Source organism: Falco biarmicus, chromosome 7 (assembly GCF_023638135.1).
Source record: "Falco biarmicus isolate bFalBia1 chromosome 7, bFalBia1.pri, whole genome shotgun sequence".
NCBI classification, from domain to species: Eukaryota; Metazoa; Chordata; class Aves; order Falconiformes; family Falconidae; genus Falco; species Falco biarmicus.
The window spans coordinates 1,388,348-1,410,106 of NC_079294.1; the positions used below are offsets into that span (position 1 = coordinate 1,388,348).

Consider the following 21,759-nt stretch of genomic DNA (forward strand, 5'->3'; position numbering starts at 1 on the left):
GCTGAAGGATCAGTGACATTTCCCACATCCACAAAGTGATGCATTTTAAGCCCACAAAGATGGAAAACTATTTTGTATTTCTAATCTATTTTTCAGTGCCTGTTGATGCTGAAGTGGTCTGTTAAATCCTTCCTCATGTACACCGACCACAGTCTTCCTTTCCATGATCTGCCTTGGGACTGTTACAATAATCTCACTGGTAGCATTAGATGGTTGTTGCACTTGCTTGCCTTGTGTTTGCCACAATTCTTCATTGAAAGAAACGGTCCTAAACCTGACTCTGCGTGGGGGGGTTACCCCATGGGTCGTAGGAGAGGGCACAGGCTGCAGTGCCTGTGTGTGGCTCCATCAAGGCTGTCGGCATAGCTCTCTTTGGAAGCAGGCTTGTTTTCAGATCTGAGGCTGGAGAAAACAAACAAGTTTAGGCTCTCTAAACAGATCTCCCCTGTCCTTTCCATTGTGCTACTGTATTCTTTTATGTCTATTCTGAATCTGATTAAATGTGATAAATTTTTCCATGGGACTGAGGCACAAGCACACTTCTCTGTGCTCTGAACTTTCCAGAAGGGGAATCTGGAGGGGGAAAACGAGAATGTGTTAAGGGACCATTCCCAACACCATTGATCAGCTTTAACACCAACCCTTTCAGAGTGTCTTTGCCCTCCTCAAAAAGAAACCTCATTGTAAGTTTGGTGTGAAGAATTTAAAAGCGTTTTTTCTTTTTTAAATAGGCTATAAACTCATGCTGATTCCCTAGCGAAATTTCTTGATGGTATCTGCACTATCACACATTTTACTTTGTCTGTGGTCTAACAAAAACGTACAAGACTTTTTTTTTTTTTTATATCTGTGCACTTGAATGTTAACTACTTTTTAATTATGCTGATTAGTAACATATTGAATGATGAAAGTTTTCTATATCCTTTCTCAGGCCTGTTCCCTACTCCCCCATTTCTTTTGATTGCCTCTAGTTCATTTCCTCTTTTCATTAGGGTGATTTTATTTTTCAGCAAATATTTTATTCAAGAGAGAATATGGCTTAGGTTTCCATAAGTATCAGCTTAACTCACTAATTCTCTTTGGTCTATAAGGAAAGATTAAAAAACAAAGGTTAGACTAGTCATAAACATAAAAATACAAAATGAAGCCAGGTGGTCTGGGAGAAGAAAGAGGTGCTGCAGGTGATGGTATTGCCTCTCCCAGCTTTTGAGGTACTGGAGACCTGAGTTCAGATCCTTTATTTGCCTTGAAATTGCCTGTGACATGTCTCCCACAGGAGTGTTGTGACAACCAGTTTATATAATATTTGACTTCGTTTCTCTCGTTGTTTCTCTGATAATGTTATTGGAAGGACACAAGCTGTTGCCGCCTCCTTGCAGGTTCTGCGGCTGTTGCTGAGGATAACACGAAATCAAAGCAAACCACTTTTGGAGCTAGCTGTACAAGATGTTTTATTCTTCATGAAACAAAAAATGCTTAAGTTCAGTGCTACCCAGAAGCGTGTTTCCTTTTATGGGAAGCAAGGAGGAGTGAGCTATTCTTTTGAACAAAGTCAATTCACTATGATGCACCCTTAGAACCACCATCCTGTGTATGTCTATATTGCTGTACTCTGCTAACTTTTGGGACTCTGTTGGTGCTCTGGTTTTGACCTCCAGTGATGTCTGGGAAAGCTTGGTACTAAACTGGAACCTCAGAGCGCTGGAGTCCTTCCTTCTGGATGGCTAGCCGTAGGCACCAAACCCAGATACTTCGGCATGCTGGGAATATGCAGATAGGTGCATCTGAATGCTGTAGCAATGAAAAGCCCTGGTCTGCCAGAAGGTGCGTTTGTGGGCTTGGTACACCTGAGAATCCAGTTGCAAGTGAGACAAACTTCTTTCGCACATTGCTGTCTTGTTGTTCTAGTGGTACTGGAAACATGTCTGTCATAGGTGAATCTCTTAGCTGTAAAGGTGACTGGCCTGATCATAAAAGCAGGTTTCCCAGTGAGGTATCCACTCCTTCTTGATGCAGGTAAAATGGGAAGTATCACAAGTAGAACATTTTTTATACTGTTTTGGCATTTTTGCTTCTAAGTGCAAAAGCACGTAAAAATAAAATTAGCTTATTTGAAAAGATTAATGGAACTCATCAGAACTGCTACAAATGTTTTGTTTAGGATTTGGGTGAATAAATGGCTTAGGTACTTTCTACAGGCAGGCATTTCTTAAACAGTGAACCTAATGTTTTGGGGAAGTTACTGTGTTCCTCTTGTTCAACAATAAGAAATTAAGGGAAAGCTGGAGACAGCAGAGAGGTGAAAAAAACCCCAGTATTTTTTTTCTTCCTTGCTGGATAAGACTTAGATTCAGTTAGAGTAGAACCATCTGTCATATGCTAAACATTCAGAACATGTGGTTATAATTTTGAGTATTTAAGTGGAAAATGACCCAGAAATAAAGGACCAGATCACCTTTCTCATCTAAAACCAATGCTTATAAACTTTGCATTCTTAATTAAAAAAAAAAAACCTCAAATGCCAAAATATTTCCTATTAGAAAACTATGAAAGATTTAAAATCTGACTGAAGCTTTCCTGTCTTTCCTGTTATTGCTGCTTTTCCATGGGATCCATGGCAGTAATGGTGGGCTGGAACCTGATGCCCAAACCAAATTAGAGGTGGATTTGGGAGGTCTCTATTTCTATATTGTCTCTTCACTGTCCATTTGTCAACTGTCACTTGAGCTGAGAAAAGTTTCTTATGATCCCTAAGTGGTTTTGTGCCTGTCTGTATAAATGCACTTAAAGGATGTACCCACCTTATGCTTTCTAATAGTGCAAAGCTACCATGAAATGTGAAATTTAATAATTTGCAAAGAATATACTTATACTGCATTGTAGTTACATGTTCTATTCGGTGTACTCCTCCAAGAGAACTTCTTCCCTTCTGCCCCTACTGATGTGAAACAAAAGACCTTAAAGTCTCATTGTTTCCCTTCTCACCAAGACCACTCACAAGAGAAGAAAGAAGGCAGTTCTGATGCATCTTTGGTGGGATTTTTTTTTCAACTGTAGAAAAATTGCATCAGAAAGAAATCTGGCCTTAGGAAACCCAGGGGCATGAGGAGTAAAAGCTGCAATGTGAGTTTGATACAAACTTGCGCTATAACCTTGATTTGCCTTCTTTGATTTAGTTACAGACGGAGACATACACACAGCCACTACCATGAGCCTGAGCCTGAAGTGGGTATCAGGCATCCAAAATTCTGGAGCTTCATTCTAAGTGGTAAATGAGATTTGGGGCTGTTAGTGCACGAGCTGTTGCAAAAGATGTGAGACTGTAATGTGGGAAAAGAAAAGCCGACAGATGTAGAAGCTACAGAAGGAATTGGGAGGAAACATGGCCAGCTGCTGAAGCCAATGTTTTGGACGATGTAGTGATTAGGTTTATGGGAACAAAAACCATACACCAAGGTCAGTTTCAGAATAGAGGCCTTTGGTATGCATATACAGTAAGAGTAGTCTGTACAAAATGAGATGCAATCCATCATAAATGTGCATTTCAACACCTTGCTAAAGGAAATTGTTTGTCTGCAACAACAAGGAACCTTGGGTTTTGCATGCTCAGTCAGACAATTAACATCTTTAATTCTGTAAGTATTATCCACTGTAGTATCCTTGCATAGTAAATTTTAGTGGATTGCAGGAGTACCTATAGTCTTATGTAGTGAAGCATAAAGAATCTTCAGAGAAGCTGAAGGGAAGCTTCATTCTTGTTTCAGTTAGTCCTGGATTATGCAGCATCAGAAAAGTTCAGCAAAGTCATCTCATCTCAGCTAGCTGCTGTTGAAAGCAGCTTTGCTGCACCAGCTCCTTAGGAGTTTCTGCACTGTTTTCTGCACTGAGTCCATGTCCCCTCCCTTGTCTGTGTTACTTGACCACGCTGACACTGCTTTAGTACCTTCCTGCAGCTTTCTTCCGCAGAGCTGACAGGAGATGGTCTACAGTGGCTTATGTCCACAGCCAGCAGCTGATGCGATCCCTCAGACTGTTGTAGCTTCGCATGCTTTCACTTGCAGCTGGGCATACAGGAGATCATTGGGTATTGCTTGAGACGTGTGGATCTACATATTCAGGTGCCATGACCACAGAGGTCTTTTCTGTAGAAAATACTTTCCATTTTTCTGTCTATATTCCTAGTCTGCTGCTGTTCAATGTGGAGCAACGTCTTCTGGACAAACTGAAGTCTCAGGAGGGTTTGGCTTTTATAAATGGTTCCCTAGAGTAGTGCTGAATAATTGTTTTCTTAACTGGCCTGCAGTACGGTGTACTTAAGTATGTTCTAACTGTAGTACATACACTGTATCCAAACCACCATTTGCACATGACAAGGTCATCAAGAAAGTATAGGGTGTAAGTGCATGGCACTTGCGAGCAAAATGCTGAAGAAGATATAATCCCAAGCATCTAAGGAAAGACTTAATCTGGGATATTATACCATTGAAAGGAAATATCATTTAGGCAGATAAACAGAGTTTCTGAGGACATTTCCCAACGACTATTGCTTTTCCTAGTCTTTGAAGACTTAGAAGACAGCACTATATTTGCTTATTAATGCATGTTCTTCCCCACCTGATATACCTACACTAGACAGTTTTTTTGTGGTGTTTGCAGTTCCTCTGCATGAATGATGATCTGTTGCTTCCCGCTAATCAGATGGTCACCTTTAGCAAGTAGTATTATTGCATGTGTAAATTCAGGGGAACCAAGTTTGCAATGCAGACCCTTGTGTAATGTCTGTGGGTATACAGAAAGCTGGTTTTGTAAAACACAGAGTAGGAGCAGGCTTTGCTTTGTGAGAGAATTCAGAGGAAGTGGTGGTGTATGGTCTTGCATTCTTCTGGTCCTCAAAAGAGAACAAACAGTAACTCTGTTATAAAGTCAGGATTGTGCAAATCTGAAAAATAATTTTTACTGGCTATAGCTGGAATCTACGCCAGAGCATGTCTTGTGTGAGGCATCTTGCTCTCTGAGGAGACAGACCTGTTGAGTATTTGACTCTTGGCCAAATTATTTCTTGTTTTATATTCACAGCTTTGGAGAAAGACTGTGGCTGATTATTCCATGCAAAGCACAAACCAGCCTTAACACACATTTGCTACAACATATCCGAAAATGAATAGAGAATCATGAAAAAACAAGTTACAACAGAAGTTGGCCTTATGGCCAGCTACATTTTCTTTTTTTGGTCTTTTCCTGGCATGGTAGAGAATTCTGGAATTTATTTAGTGAGTTTGAGCATCTCATTTTGGTAAAATAAGCACATAAAATATAAACCTATGTTGTTGTGTTCACCAAGCATTTGAAATATACGAGTAATTACTGGTGTCTCTTGTATTTTGGGAGAGATGTCAACTTGTTGTAATGACTTACCATAAGAATATGTTACAATAATCTGTGCCAATAGCCAATTTTTCCATGTATTTTCAGGTTTCTCTGCTGGTTTAGGAGAGACACACAGATGATGTGTCTCTGAAAACTGGAGGCCTACAATGGAGGACAACAACAGTCAGTGGAGCTCACTGGAAGAATGCTGGCAATTAGCTTTTGACAAAATGGGAAGTTGCTGCAGCACAGAATTATCATAGAGAAGGTGGGTCCCTGAATGAACTGTGTGTGTAAACAATGACAGATACATCCACTGTCAGACATTTATATTGCATTCCAATCTTTACATTTATTTTCAAGAAAGCCTATCTTGTGTCATGCACACTTGAACTCAAGAATCGGGATCCACAGGGAATGTATGCTCACATAGAGCAGTTTCTCCCAATCAGAGTAACAAAGGGTCTTTAACACAGCATAAAGCTTTGGGAGAGCTTTGACAACACCAAAGTAAGGATTAGCTGAGAAAAGATTTAAGCTTTCAGTCTTAACCAGAGTACCTTGCTCTTTCTTGACAGCATGTTTAGCATAAGTCATGTGATTCAGCCTATAGTTTACTAGCTATGTACATAGAGACTGTCTGCTGCTATAATGTTGTTCCTCACCGAAGGGAAAATGAGTGTCCTCAGTCACCGTAAAACCAGCTATCATATGTCAGCCCGAAGCTCTGTGTTGTTCAGTTAGTGCCCATGGAACACTGACAGCTCTGTGCTAACCAGCCACCGGCCTGGTGCGCTCGGTGTAGTGGAGGCACACGTGACAAGCGGCACCACCTCTGAGCATCCACTGCTCCTGGCCTTCATTCACAGAGCCAGGGTTTCCCCCCTCCCTGACACAGCACAGCACTGCTCGGTGGCTGCCTTGCCACTTCTGCCTCTGTAAACCAAACCGTTCGAGCCTACCTGTGTACCGTGCAGAACACTGACAGACAGAACGGCGGCAGCTGTTACTGCTTTTGGCTGCCTGCCTTAGCTTGCATTTATCATGCTGCCCTGCATCATTTTATTCTGTAGAACGTTTCTTTAATCTGTTTCTCTATATGCACTTTCATGCTGGTATAGCACAGCGTTCAAAAATTGTCTCTGTGTCATTTTTTTTCTGCAGGTCTTAAGTCTTCACAATTTTAATCCAAAATATTCCATCTAGGTGGTTTTTTTTGAAGCCTAGTCAGAGTTGCAGGTGCCACCATATTGGTATGGGATCATCAAAGGCTTAGTGTAAATCATTATGATGTTTGTTGGTGCAACCATGTCAGTTAGTACCAGCTAAAAGGCATTAGATATGTTCTCTGAAATGCTTTTTCCAGAGTGGGCTTTACTTTGTGAAAAATAATGATCTGTGAAGAAGGAATGATGTCATGATGAAAATGCAGAACTCGGTCCCAAGCTGCCTTTAGCTAGAAATTAGGTGTCCTGCTAAACAAAGGCTGGTAAGAATCTTTTAGTGCCTAAATCCTTTTAGGCCAGTATGAGAACAGCAGGGGAGTTGCTTAAATTTCCTCCTATGGCAGGTGAGACTTGAGAAGATAAGTGGACTCATGCTTGCCAGGTGTTTTGAATCTCCCTCAGTGGAAAGCACCAAACCCAAGAAAGAAGGTTACTTTGTAATAATATAAGAATTTGTTTAAAATATTTCAGAAGAAAAAGGAAAGAATGTTAGAAAACATATCAGAGAGAACCAATGATAAAACCTTAAGAAAAGAACAAGGAGATAAAGCTACACAAAAAATGCCAAAATGCAAGAGATAGGAAAAAGGCTTGCTGTACAGCAGGCAACACAGCAGAAGCCTAGGGCTCCTCAACACTGTGGCAGAAAAGAAGAGGAAAAATTAGAGGGAGAGAAACTGCAAGTTAGAAGAAGCAAGGGAAGAGAACAGCAGACAAAAAAATATGTAGGGAAATTAACTGAGCAGGTTATCTATTATTTACAGTGCAAGCCAGCTTAGCATAATTTTTGGGAGGCTGGTTAAGAGGAATTCAGAGTGCAGAAAACCTAGGGATCGTGCATGTAGCCTGCAAGAAGGCCTTTGATTCAGTCCCTAATTCGAGGAGATAGAAAGCACTGAACGTGTATTGAGTTGCAAACAGAGTCACTGTTTTTACAGCTTTAACAATGGTCATGGGAAAGATGCATCTCACCATTCACCATCAGCCCAGTCACCTTTGTATCTGGCTGGGAGACAAGCTTATGTGTAGGTAGGCCTCCGCAGCACAACATTTTGTTGTTTGAGTCCCACCATTGTGCACTCTTGAAAATAAGTCAGTCCATGTAAGATATTATCAGCCACCTCTTCTACAGTTTTATGGTTTATTTTTTTATTCCTTTGACCTGTCAGGTCATGAGGTGAAGCTAAGTAGACACCCTCTTAATCGTAACAGTTCAAGAAGAAAGTCATAAGACATTGCTCTCTCTGGGCTATGAGCCTCTACCTCAAATAGAACAAAAGTACTCCAAGCATCAGTTCTTGGAATTAGAAGGAACATGGAAGGTAGTGCTGATTATCAAGGTGTCTTGGGACTTGCCCAGGGCCATGAGAAGTTGAGTTAGTTCTACAATCAAGACTCTTGTTACTTCAAAGGTACTTAATGTGGCAACATTTTCAATGCTAAAGATTGGCATGTTCCAAAGTCAAGGGAAAAGACTGGCAACCTATACTCAGTGACACCAGATCATAAGATTGTGATAGGAATTACATAATAAAATACAGTAAGAAGGGAAAAACAGTCAGGAGAGGCACTGTGAATAAAAATAAACAAGACACACCAGATGTTGCAGCAGCTACTTTCTGTGGGATTCCTTTTAATCATGATGTAGACCATTTCCAACTCATTTTATGCTGACCGGTTTGATAATTTCCATTAGGTCACAGACTTTCTGAGCTAATTAACTAAAAGCATGTTAAATGAAATAGGAAAGACTGGACAGATAAATCCTTAACAAACATCTCCCGCTTGGGATTGCATTATGTTTGGTTTTGTTGGTTTGTTGTTTTTTGTTTTTTTTTTTTCAAAAATAGTATCAGGATTGCTTCTTTCCTCTGCCCACTATAAAAGTACTTTACATTCCAGATAAGATCAGTTTTGCTTGTATTCATGGTATTTGGGTTAATCTTCCCAGTAATATTTTGAGGTTTAGTATTTCTATCAGTTAGAAATGGAAAGCCTTCTAATACTGCAAATGCATTTTATTCATTGTTGCTTACCTGCTCACACAGCCTAAATACTTAGCTGAGCCCAAGGAGGTCTCATGAAGCCAAGACCACAGGCAACAAGATCCGAGGCCATCTCTGCAAAAGATTAAGTCTCAATGTAGATGAGAGCATTTTCATGACCATACCAAGCTGTGAAGGTCACCAGAAACCTCTACAGCCCATCTAATGCCGCACATGGCTGTTGTGGTTAAAGCAGACAGTTTAGGAACCAAAAAGCAACTCTGTGCTACAAGAGGCGCACAAAAGAGTACGCTGATAAAAAAAACAGTTGTTTTCAAGGTGACACCATGCCAGAATCAAACATCAAGCTGCACTCATAGACTGCAAAATAGCCCTGTGTCTGTCACAGCACTTTCCAAACTAGCCAGCTACAACAAGGTCTTTTACCATCTCATACCATCGTACTCTTCATGCCAGTCCCTCTGCTGCCTTCTCGTAGTCTCCTCATCCAGGGTGTGCTCTCTCTCTGCTTCTTTTTCCTCCTCTCTTCGTTGGCTGCCCAACCTCTTAACAGAACCAGCCACAGCTGCACCTTGTCTACATCGGCCACTCTGCCGCCCCTGCAGCCAGCCGACAGCTGTATGTTATCAATGTTAATTAACCCAGCTTCAATCCTCTACATGTGTCCAGTCTTATTTTATGGAAATTCTGTAAGAGATGAGATGTATTCTCTATACTTGTGTCTGTATGCGTATACATACAAGGGAATGCAAACAGCTTAAAGGATTAGTATAGAAGATGGCTTTGAATTTACTTGAAGAGTGACTGAGATCTGTTGACATCTGATGTCTGCTCAGGGCAGGTAGATCCATGTTTTTCCATCCCTTATCCTGTCCCAGGAGATGAACAGGAGACATCATGTAGTGGCATGGTTGGGTAGGAGTTTATTCCCCACCCCTAAATGTGCATATTTCCCTGTATTTAATTTCAAGTTGCAGAGCTGTGCCTTGCATTTAGAATGGAAAATGTAAGCCATATCTATGACATTAAAAAATACGGTAACAGCCCAATGTTACAAAAGACTACAGATTTACAGAGCAGGCAGAGAGAGGGGCCAGCGGCTGAATGGACCTGAAGACTAACTCTGCCAGTCACTCTAACAGCATGCCTTATTATCACAAGAGTAAACAAGTTGTAAGATGCTAGTGTTATCTGAGCATGTCTAGCGGGGTAAATCCTTTCCCAGTCACAGCATCTGTAGAGAGCTGCTCTGTCCCAGACTTTAATCTTCTGTTTAAGGTACTTGTCTAACAATGCATTATGTCCAATATTTTCATGTGTCCTGATGAAGTTTGTTGATGATACCAAACTGAGTGGGGAAGTGGATATTTCAGAAGGGAGAGCCAGCCTGCAGGAAGACCTGGATAGGCTGGAAGAGTGGGCTAACAAGAACCTTATGAAATTCAACCAAGACAAATGTAAGGTCTTGCACCTGGGAAAACATAATTCAGGAGTGCAGGACAGGCAGGGATCTACCTGGCTGGGGAGAAGCTCCGTGGAAAGGGACCTAGGGGTCCTGGTGGACAGCAAGTTCAATAGGAGTAAACAGTGTGCTGCTGTGGAAAAGAAGTCAACAGGATGCTGGGTTGCATCAACAAGCGTGTCACCAGCAGGGATAAAGAAGTTATTATCCTACTCTACTCAGCGCTTGTCAGGCCACACTTGGAATGCTGTGTTCACTTGTGGTCCCTGCTATACAACAAACAACGTGGACAGGCTGGAGAGGGTCCAGAGAAGGGCCACAAAGATGATCAGCGAACTGGGAAGCCTGCTGTATGAGGGAAGCTGTGGGAACTGTGTTTGTTCAGCCTTGGGAAAAGAAGGCTTAGGGGAGACCTTGCCACCGTGTGCCGGTAACTTTGTAACCAAGGGCAGTTACAAAGAAGACTGAGACTCCCTTTTTACATGGTCACATGAGTCACATGGAAAAGATCAGGGGTAAGGAGTACGAGTTATTTCTGGGGAGATTCCCATGGACAGAAGAGGAAAATTTTTCATGACAACAAGCAGGTTCCTCAACATTGGACAGTTTTAAGATTCGGCTGGAGAGGCTGCTGGGCCATCTTGTCGAGACCATGCTTTTGTCAGGAAAGGTTGGTCCCTTCCAACCTGGTATTGTATGATTCTATGATCCACTTACCTGCTTAAGTAGTAACATACGGAATCAATTCAAGAACACCCAAAGCTGGAACAAGAGGTAAGATAAGCATGCTGGAATATTGGAAATATTCATAAAACCCCAATGAATATTAACATAGGAGGATGGTGGCACCACATAATCTGAAACTGTCAGATACATGTGAAATACTTAAACAGTAAGGTGGCTGGTTATATGTATGAATGAAATTTTGTGATCATGTCATAGAGAAAAAAGATATGATATGAATTCTCTTTGAACTCATTTAACCTGTCTAATCCACACCATCAGTCAACAGGGCCACTTGGCTAATGTTGCTAATGAAATGACAGTTTTGTTTACAGTCACTGTCTTTGTATTTAAATGGTTTTACAGCAGGAATTGACAGTTGCTTAAAAAAAAAAAAAGTAAGCACTAGCAGTTAGTATTCTTCAGTGGAAAAGTCTCTCCACTCTTATCTTCATTGTTCTTAAAGAATTTAAGGGTTTCAACTAAGCCATGTTCACCTCACATGAAGAGAATTCATCCTAATTGTGAGAAGTATTTCAGTATCTTTTAAATTGCAGGGTATAAAGGTTACCATCTTCAGGGACGTACCTCAAGGTCTTCGTGTACATAAGACTGACAGATTGAAATCTCCTCTGTCACTTTTTTTGTAAATGAGGAATATGACATAGTGTCTTAGCTTCAAGAAAAAATGATGGCTTACCTGTTGCTTGCTTTGCATGTATGTCCTAGACAGTAAGCTGAAAGTAATTATTCATTCTCATTTTCCATTAATTTGTAGATGGTGTTGGATGTTCCACAAATAGAATTAATACTTATCAGTATAAGCACCAATTCGTTGACAATATTAATATGATTCTATTTTACCATATTCTTTACATTTTCATATGTTCTTAATGCAGTTCTATTGCTGTCTTGAGAACACTCAAGGAGATAACAGACTATTCTATTTCAGCTATGTTCTGACAAAACAATTAGCATAAATATTGTGATACTGTCGTTTGAGAGATCAGAGTCTAAAGAGAAAAGTACTTATTTTATGCAATTTTTTTCATTGTTTAATTAACAACAGAAAGAGGAGTCAATCTACTGTCTCTAATATATGGAAGTTTTGATCTATTAGGTATATAATTTTTACTATTGACGAATCTCAGGGGAAAACACATATAATTTCCTGCTACTGTATGAATAATTATAGATGATTTTATGGTAAACTTCCTTTACTTTGAAGTAGCTACCAAAAAAACCATCAGGAAATCTGTGCTTTGCAGCTGTGCAGGAGTTACTGGCATGACCCACTTTGTATCCTGTCTTTCATCTGACAGCCCACAAGGAGCAGCTAAAAAGTTGTTTTCATGTGGACTATGGTAGGACTTATGATATTTGTTGCTGACTTAACGACTCCTTGAAAAATCATTTCATCACTCCTGTCAGAAAATGTCAAAACCTATCCTCTTTTTTTGCTCACTATAACTGAATGGTGCACTGAGACGCTGTCACAGTAAGCATAAGTTGGCTAAGATTGTAAATATAATACTTAGACTCAACCTTAAGTCACAGTTCTGTCTTATCTGTACTTCACATGTGTTGGGCCAAGAGACCCCACAAACTGTGCTGTTCACAGCTAGTGGTCATGCCATAGTAAATATGTACTAAGAAGGTGGGGTGTATAAGGTACTTTCAATAATCTATAGGTGTTCTAGAACTTTGACTGATACATTGCACTGAAGACTAACATCAACTATATGTAAAATTTGTAGAGAAAGTTAGGATCCTTTTTTTTAAAGACACAGCTGAAATATATACTATTTTTGTTTGGAAGGTGCCACTTGAGGTGGTTTAGAGAAATTATATAGCAGATGCCTGAAAACCAGTTGTTCCTACCAGGGAAGTCCATACTCGCAGCACATGCCAAAAATAACGTTTGAACAGGCAAAGTCTCAAAAGTAAGGATCACAGTCATGACTTCTACTTTACTTAGGTGTGCAATTCAGCCTCAGCATCAGAAAGGAACCACTTTTTGAGATTTCTGCTTCATCCTTCCTAAATGGCTAGAGTTCCTCAGGCTGAGCCCTATTGTAAAAATACTGAATGAGCACTCTACCAGTACCTAGGGTTGTTCCACAAAGGTTTGTTTACTTAATTTAACTTCTCTCTCATTTACACTATTTTTAAAATATGAGGTGAGTGAACAATTAGTGTAGAATTCTGCTTCTTCCTTTATCCTGCTTGTGAGACAGTGATGGAGATACTTGCAATGAAATTGCAGACTTATTTTAGTTACATAATAAGTACATTCCTCTGTAACAGGACTTTGAGGTGGAACTTTTTTTGAGATAGATCCTCCTGTCTGTTTTCATTACCATATGGTAAACATGAGAAGGGCTTTCACAGTGTAAGGTTATATTAGAATTTGAACTAGAAAAAGGCGGTTTTGAGACAGAGAAAACTCAGATGTAGACGATCAAATAGATAAAAATTAAAAGAATTCTAAACAAATTTCTTCTCATCCCCCCACAGCCTTGCAGTGCCTTTTCTTCAGGCTTTCTCTTAATCTGGCTTTTTTTAGTCACTTTCTGAATTACAATAAAGTCCTCAGAGTTCCCCCAGCTTCTTAGTACCTACCATTTTGCAGCCATCACTTCTGAGGCTTGCTTGCATACTTTTGTCAAACTGAGCTTCTTAAGGATCATCCAGTCTCTCCCTATATCAGAGGCTCCCAATCTGGGTGCCTGTTTCTTTCTTCCTGGCCTGGAATCTAGAAGGCTGCTCAGCTCCTCTGTGTGTGCATTTTGAATTTATTTCCCCCTTAAGACAGGGCACTAACAGATTGGGTTTGGTCCTGCAGGCTTGTCTAGGTGGCATAAATAAGCAATCAAAGTTTACTGATTTACAGTTGGAGTTACCTTGTGGACTGGATGTCCTCATATGCCAACTGGTAGCTGTGTGAGAGAGCACCCTGTGAAAAACAATGTAAATTTGAAAGAAAGAAGTGCGGCATCTAGGCACTGGATGAGAACTCTGCTTCCCTGTGCAGGGAAGAAGAAGGATGTTCAGCAACCAGAAGGCAGTTTATGTTGCATCATGACTACAGGTGAAGTTTGTATGGGTATAAGGACCTTTAATTTGTTTAACTCCAACTTGTTTAGAAGAGACTGTTGTATAAACAGCATATATTATAAGGTTATGTAACTCCTAAAAGACTGAAGTCTCTAAGAGAAGTTCAATATTTTGGACTTCTGTTTTGTTTTGTTAAATCACACTGAGCAATGAAGCTATTTAAAGCATCAGAGCGGTGGCACTATAATTTCCTGTTGCTTCCAAAGGAGCACTAAACGGCAGAAAGCTCTGTGTAGACACGGCAGGAGAGTTTCCCATCTTATAAAGCAATGCTTCCAAAATGTGCAGGAAAAATAAGCAGGGTGAAAGACAGTAATTAGTGGAACATAGAAATGTTTTCTGAAGTGGTATTACAGGAAGGACAAATAAGAAATCGAGCATAAATCAGGCCTGGTTTTGGCTGTTGGATCATTGAAAGGAACCAGTTTGTCAGCCTTAAGCAGGAGGGTCAGAAACAGCAGCTGGAAGCAAAGACTTAGCAGGATGGAAGCAGCAACGGAGCACCTGAATTAGATCACAGAGAAGGGAAAAAGAGGCAGGCAGTGAAAACACCAGGTGGAAGGGGTGTCCTGGTTTAGAAGGGTAAATACTGATTCTCATGCCACTCTCTCAGCCCCCTTACAGCTTGATGAAAAGCTGTTCAGTGGGCAGGCTGCGCTACCTCACTGCACTCGGGCTATCCCTCGTGCCTGGTTCCTGTACCGGGGACACTGGCCCTTACGGGAAACACCACGCGCCAGCTCATGGTGTTGCTGCAAGAGCAGATGGCCCAGCCACTGCTGTGGGTGATGGCTTGTGGTTTAAACCCAGGAGCTCAGCAAAAAACCGTGAGTTGTTCAGGTGGTCTGTGAGCTTAAGAGGGTGCTGTTGAAAGAAGAGGGCGTTTGCATCCACGGGGTTTTAGTAAATGGCAGCCATACATGTCAGATGGACTCATTAATTCTAATTGTACCCAGCAGACACTTCAGAAAGCGCAGTTGCCTGGGCCTGTTACACAGCAACTGACTCACAGGGTGGCCTTTTTCTTCATTACTTGTCTTGTGTGACACATTCCTGTGACTTGTGAACTGTCTTGGCTGCTGTTCTGCTCTTTTGCCTTCACAGTTATGAGCTTTCTCTCTTGGGCAAATGGCAGGAGCTCCAGGTACTCCAAGTAATTTTTTGATTTCTGTTTTTCCTCATCTGTCTCCTTAGATATCTACAAGTCTCCAAGGGCTCTTGACATCCATTTCCAGTAGAACAGACACTTTTGTTTTCAATTTTCCATTGAATGAAATGTCAGCACATGACAAGCGATGCTTTGCTGGTGCCATGCTCTGATTTAACAGTGCTGAATATGGCCTCTATCATTTTTCATTAGTACGTGCTTTATTGTTTTGACACTGCTTTCTACTGACCTGTTGGTACTGGAAATAACGGGAACTTGTGGTGACATGCCTCGAAAGTGCTTCACTGCAAACTGCTAAAACTCAAGTTCATTGAAGGTGTCCTGTTGTCAGACACTACTAACACAGGTACCCTGAAATGCAGCAAGGGTAGACTCCTCAGAAATACCTTCTTCTACGTGGGAATGACTTCGGTAGTCTGGGACAGAAATAAGTTGGTTTGCTCCCAGCCAGCAGTGACAAATCTGTGCTACTCTGCTCTGGGGCTTACTGTCCCGTTCCCCCCCCCCCCTGCCCCTTACACCATCTATGTCTTTACTCCTCCTTCTGGCCTATGCCACAAGCATAACAACAATTTCCCAAACCCGCTGCTTATCTGAGGCTGGTATGAAGTATCATTGGTCCTAATTTCAGATTTTAAATCCCTAAATGATTCTCTGTGTGTCCTTAACACCTCTCTGATGTCTGAGGATTTCATACACATTGAAACAGAGTCACATTTAACAACGAAATTTAACTCTTTATTACCTATTATAATTTTAAGGGGTAAAGCCACTCTATTAGCTTTTATGCACCATTTGGAGCAACTAGTATTATCTGGAGCACTGGCCACAACTACATTCTGTGAAAGTTTGCCCACAGCAATGTCTGCAGCCATCAAAGCTCATATTTTGTCTGAAACCAGACAGATACTTTTTTAAAGTGCTTGTGTGTATAACAGATATAAAATCTAGTTTTGGATATTTTTGCTTTGTAGTTCTTCTGTCAAGTACTCCAGAGACCACGTGTCTAACCATCACCAGGTCTTGATTAGTTTTTATGCAACATTGCAATCATGTATTTGAAACCAAAATACTTCTGTAGCCTTCTTGCTTGTGAGAAAGGTTAGGCTGAGAATTGCCACGTCCCTTAGGCTGTTAAAGAGTTTTATGATCAGTTTTTAGCTCACACAGTTCTTCCATGCATGAAGACGTGATGCTTTAATGGCTATGGAGTAAAGCCAAAGCTTCTTTCTTTATTTATGTACACTAACACCCAATTTCTTTTATGGATAAGTGACTGCTCTCCAAGTCTGACTAGAACTTTGAAAAAGTTATCAATATTCTCAGTACAAAAATACGAGGACATGCTTATGTTATGCTTAGACAGGATATCTCTGACTAGGCCATCTTTGGTGAATGTCTTCAGATTTCCAGATGTTTTTGTAGCAGTTAAAGCCTATGCCTGTCAGACGGCTTTGTAAAGCAGTGTTCAGGATGCTGAGGCAGGTTGATTGAGGGCACATTTCTTTACATACTTTGTGTTTCAAATGAGACTGTACTCCTTGGTCTTAGTGTTGCCAGTCTGCATCATCTTGCCACATTCACCTTGCTCTGCTGGATTTTATTTCCATCATAAGGAATTTTCATGGTATTTGTTTAACTTTTGCCTTACAGCCCATTTTCTGTGCAAGGTTTATGAAGTCTCTGACTGCATTTTTCTCATGTTTTTCTTAGATCAAAATGTCATGATACAGACTTTTGTGCTGTACATGCTAGCAGAACATGTTCTTTCTATGCAGTGCACAGCCCGAAAGGGAACAGCATCTCCCAAAGAAGGTGCTGAAGCTAGGTGAGCATGTGCTCTGTTTTGTGTGCCATGCAGAAATGCATTTGGTGTCAGTCATCACTCCAGTGCTTTTTCTTGTATATGGGGAATATTTTCCACTGTTTAAAATTGTTGTCTCCTGAGTGCACACAATAAGTGAAAACTTCATCTTTTTTTTTTCCTGGAAGTGACTAGACCCCCATTGCTGGAGTTCTGCTTGCTCTGGGGGTAAATGCTTCTACCCCTTTTCCCTTCAGTTCTGAGGAATTTTCTTGGTAGTGTGGTGGGAACTTGTCTTGCAACCCTGTTCTGAATGTTTTTGAGGTGTTACAGGGTTAGCAAAGTTCTGTGCTGCCCTCTATGTTGTGTTTGCAACAGTGGACAACAACGGATGTCCTCAGAATGTAGGAACAAGATAAGTATATCTACTTCCCTCTCCTGGGCTCCAGTAGGTTGTTCCGGAGTTGCTGGGCCAGAGGAAGTATAATTATTTAAGACCAGTGGTTTTTTTCAATTTTTTCAATTGCTGGTATCTGGATTCTGGCAGTGCTTTAGCTTGTGCATCAGTACCCAACTTAAAAGCATATAATTATCACAGTTGATTCCAGACTGACAGTTCAGTTCTCTGCTGATTCAGCATTGTCCATTGCTCCTAATTAACCATAGAATCATTTAGGTTGGAAAAGACCTTTAAGATTATCCAGTCCAACTGTTAACCCAGGACTGTCAAGTCTAAATTACTTCTATGGAGATTTCCTCTAAATTAGTGGTGTTGGTGTCATTCCCTTGTTGTTGTTGGGTTTTGGCTCTTGCTGTGAATGCTCTTGTACCACTTGCAAACTGTTGGTGAGTGGCATTTGCTTGTAGTTCACGCACCTATTGCCCAATGCTGGGCATTGGTCTGACTTCCATTGTTGTCACACTGTGTATCTTCTTGCGTTTCTCATCGTGAAACGTTTGGGTTTCCACATCCTGTCCCTCTGTCTTTAAAATTTTTGATTCCCTAAAATAACAGTCTTTTGTCTAGGTTGGGCGACTTCCTTTGCTTGACAGATACGGATTGCCTTGCTGAGGATTAGCTGTGGACCTTCCAATAGACCAAGGCTTACTTTTCTGAGCCAGAACTCAAACCCTCAAATCTGGCTAATGAGCCAGTTGGTCAGAGATTAGTCACCTTCTCTGCTTTTACTCTCTGCTTAAAAGCATCACATGCATCTATTTCATTTTTATAGAATACCTCACATTTCTGTAATGAGCCTCAGAACTCATCTGTCTTGGCCACACTAACTGGAAAACATGGAAAATATGAACTTCTTTAAAACTTAGTATTGTCAGAAACTGTTAATTCGTCTGTCTGCTGCTGCTACCAGTTCCTTGCAGATACAGACTTTTTACGTTGCTGTTCATAGGAGGGTTTAGGCAAATACAGAAATTCCTGAGGTGCCTCTACTTTTTTACCAATTGGACTAAAAAAATTACCTGCTTTGCAGTCCCAGAGCCTCAGCCAAGAAAGTTATTTATGAAGAGATGGAAAGCTGGCAGCCTTCTTATATTTTTTTTTTCTTGGGTAGGAACACTCACTATTCTTGGTCTATTACTTTGCTTGAGGGATGGTTTATATAAACTTAGCTGATAAGCAACCAACAACATCTGTCTTTCTTGCTACCATACTTTTGTAATTGATGTGGCCATAGAGGAAAGCCTCAAAAATGATGTTTTCTTCCAAATCATCCAGGTTATGCTTAGAAACATGCCTCTGTAAATCTGTTGAACGTAGCAATGTGCTGCTGAGCAATGAGCAGATTTGGAGTTAAATATATGGTTATGGTACAAAAGCAAATTCTACCCTTGAGCAGTGCACACTTTTCATAGACATCAGTGGAAGATTCACAGAAGGTTAAGTAAATTCACCAAAGTTTTAGTCTAATCTATGAACTACAATTGAATATACAATGCAGGCCTCTGCCTTGAAAGCGCCAGACCTAGCAGGGCTTTAATTCCTGGCAGCTCCAAATTTCTGCAGTGCCTACAACATGAGTGGTATTTTACTTAACACTCAGGTACTACCTGTTAAATTCACAGCAGTTTCCAAGCTGAATCATTGTAGCCCACAGCCACAATAGATTATGCTAATTTGGACTAAAGCACTCCTAATCCAGAGTAAGGGTATCCACCTGAAGAATGAATCAGAAAGGAGATATTTTGATTGTAGAAAGAACTGCTGTTTTAAACTAAACTCCTGCGACAGAAAAACCCACATGCAAACAAATTGAAGGCAGAGAGAACTAATGTAATTGAGATGGTGATGGACCAGAAGGACAAGGGGTTTCACAAGGCAAGTGGTTAAAGAGCAAACGCAGGAGCTTGCAGGCCGAGTACTCGTGCCGTACTGCGCCACAGTCCTGTCGCATGTCCCTGTCGTGTGTCCTGCCAGCTGAGGCTCTTGCTGGGGACTGGGGCTGTTGCAGAGCAGTCAAGGAGGGCAAGGCTGGTCGGGTCGCTGTGCTGTGCCAGCAGCTCTGCCCTCTCCGGCAGGGCAGGCAGCGGGTGCTCCCAGGCCAAGGGGATCTCCTCTGCCATCTTAAGTAGGAGCTGAGTTTGGTCCAGGCAGCGCGTGTGTGTCATTGAGGCAACTGCGAGGGAAGACTGAGAAGGGGGAACAACTCAGTAAGATGCTGATTTCAGCCTTTCCCGGTGAATACTAATGCCCCCAAAATTACGGATGGGTGCGTGCCTGTCTGAAGCAACCGCCGTATGCATTTGCTGATCGTGCAGGAGCGGTACGCAGGAAGGGGGGAGGAGGAGGAGGAGGAAGAGAGGGGAGGGGAGGGGAGGGTGGCTCTAGGACCCATGCGACCCCGCCCGAGCAGGAGGTGGGAATTGTGCTCGGAGCAGCAGGAGCTGAGCCCGGGCTCAGAGCTCCGCGGAGCCGCCGGCGGAGCGCACCCGCCCGGGGCCGCCCCGCCGCGCCATGGGCCGCCTGCCGCCGCTGCTGCTGCGGGTCACCGCGCTCGGTAAGTGGCTGGGCTGGCTTCCCCCGGTCCCGAGGGGCCAGCTGCCCGTGCCGGGGCTCGGCTCGCTTTCTCGTCCCTTCCCTTCAACCTTTAAAAGCAGGAAAGCGCCGTTTGGAAGCAGCGGGGGAAGGGGCGGAGAAAGTACTGGCGTGAACCTGTAAGGCGGGTGGCGTGTGGGATAAGTCTTGACGGTTGTGGATCCCGAATACATCTCGCTGGCCGAGGCGAGCAGCGGAGCCGGGGCTGCGGCTGGCGGCCGGCGCTGCCACCGTGCGGGGCTCCGCAGGGCAGGAGCGGCTGCGCCCCGGCCGCGCTGCGGGCTGCTGGGGGAGGCGCCGGAGGGCAGCGCCCCGGGGCCGGGAACCTGCTCTCGGGGAAGGGTATTCCGGGGAGGGTGCTTGTCTGAGTCTGAGGAGGGAGGTGAGGGAGACACATAAAGGGAGAAGGAGGTATCGGGACTATGAAAGGTGGAGTTGCAAGCTCCCACCTAGAGGGGGGTGCTCAGGGTGAGTTTTGAGAGGAATCTTTGTGCCGCGCTGTCACTGCCACTTTTGGTCCTGAAATGCAGCAAGAGGAAGGAAATAACAGTAGGAGAGGAGGGAAGCTGCAGGAATAGGAAAGAAATTGGGAAGCAGCAGCACGCACCCAAGCAGAGACAGGAGAAGAAAGTAGGAGTAGGACACGTTCACTGAGTAGGCACAATCACAAGCAAACTTGCTATGAAAAACCTGTATCGGACATGCTGAACTTCTCGGAGAGCTGCAGTTGCAATAGTACCCCCAGCTCAGAGACAGGGACGTCAGCTTGACCCTTCGACAAGGATCAGGAGATGCTTCTGTATTTCTCAGTGTAACAAACGGGATTACTTCCAGGCAGGGAAGGAGATAAGGTGGACGGGTTGTTGGGCGCTCCAGTTAGCGCTTGCTAGTGCAGTGAACATTCTCTGGCTGAATGCTGAGCCTTCGTTCACAAGAAGGCATGCTGGGACATCAGTTTTTAAGCAGGTTTCATCATTTAGTTTTGTTTATAATTGAATGCCAAGGCATAGTGCAGAGGTTTTGATCTCAGGCTTTTTCTGGTCAGGAAGAGATTGCTTTACTGCCAAAGGGTCCCAGGGCAAGTGCCCCTCATGCAAGCAGAACTGTGTCCCCACAGCCTCAGTTCTTATGGCATGTGGTCTCATCAAGAGCTGCTAAATATCATCCCAGTGTTTTTGGTGGGGTGACTCTCAACATGCAAGTAAGGTTAGTTTAAGGAACAATCCTTATACTTGCTGTATCTTCAGGTCTGTGATTTGAAGCATGACTGTATTAGGACAGAGATAAAAAAGGTGTGTTTCAGAGAAAGCAAGTAAAGAGCTAAATGAAAAAACTTGTACGTTTTACAATCTCTGTCCAACCTTCTGCCAAAAATAATCCAAATCACCCAGGGAGAGACTTGGATGCATGAGTATTTAACTGTGTAGCTGCTGTCAGAAGTCTTCACATGGGGGTTGCTTGTCTCACTGAGTTATTATGGTCAGCTTTCAGACTCTGCAGTCAATTATTTTAAAAACCACTCGTGTTTCCATTAAGAAAGTTTTCCTGGAGCATATTCTGAGTGGCTTCACATTTCCTTTTTGTATTTGGAAAGCCCAAAGTCTTGGTGATGAGGGAATTTACAGGTCCATTTTTCTGTCTTCTGTTTTACTATCTGGCATATGCCTTTCTAATGAGCTGTAGCCTAAAAGGGTAATTTCAGAGTTCCCATCCATTGAAAATTTTTGGCACGCCAAAACGGTGGAGGAGGTTGGAACTCCTTTTGGTGCAAAAATTAAGGCTCTATGAAAAAATTCAGAAAGTTGTAGAGAACAACAGCAGAAAAAAACCCCCA

General features: G+C 42.3%; 1 protein-coding gene across 1 annotated transcript in view; it reads left to right on the forward strand.

The window, feature by feature from the left end:
- The first annotated feature begins 19,797 nt into the window (after nt 1-19,797).
- The window catches only part of LTK (leukocyte receptor tyrosine kinase), a 96,738-nt gene continuing 94,776 nt past the window's right edge, over nt 19,798-21,759 (forward strand). Inside the window, exon 1 of the mRNA XM_056346818.1 lies at nt 19,798-19,887. Within this exon, the coding sequence (XP_056202793.1) occupies nt 19,845-19,887 (43 nt within the window). The 5' untranslated portion in view covers nt 19,798-19,844. The remainder of the gene's footprint in view (nt 19,888-21,759) is intronic.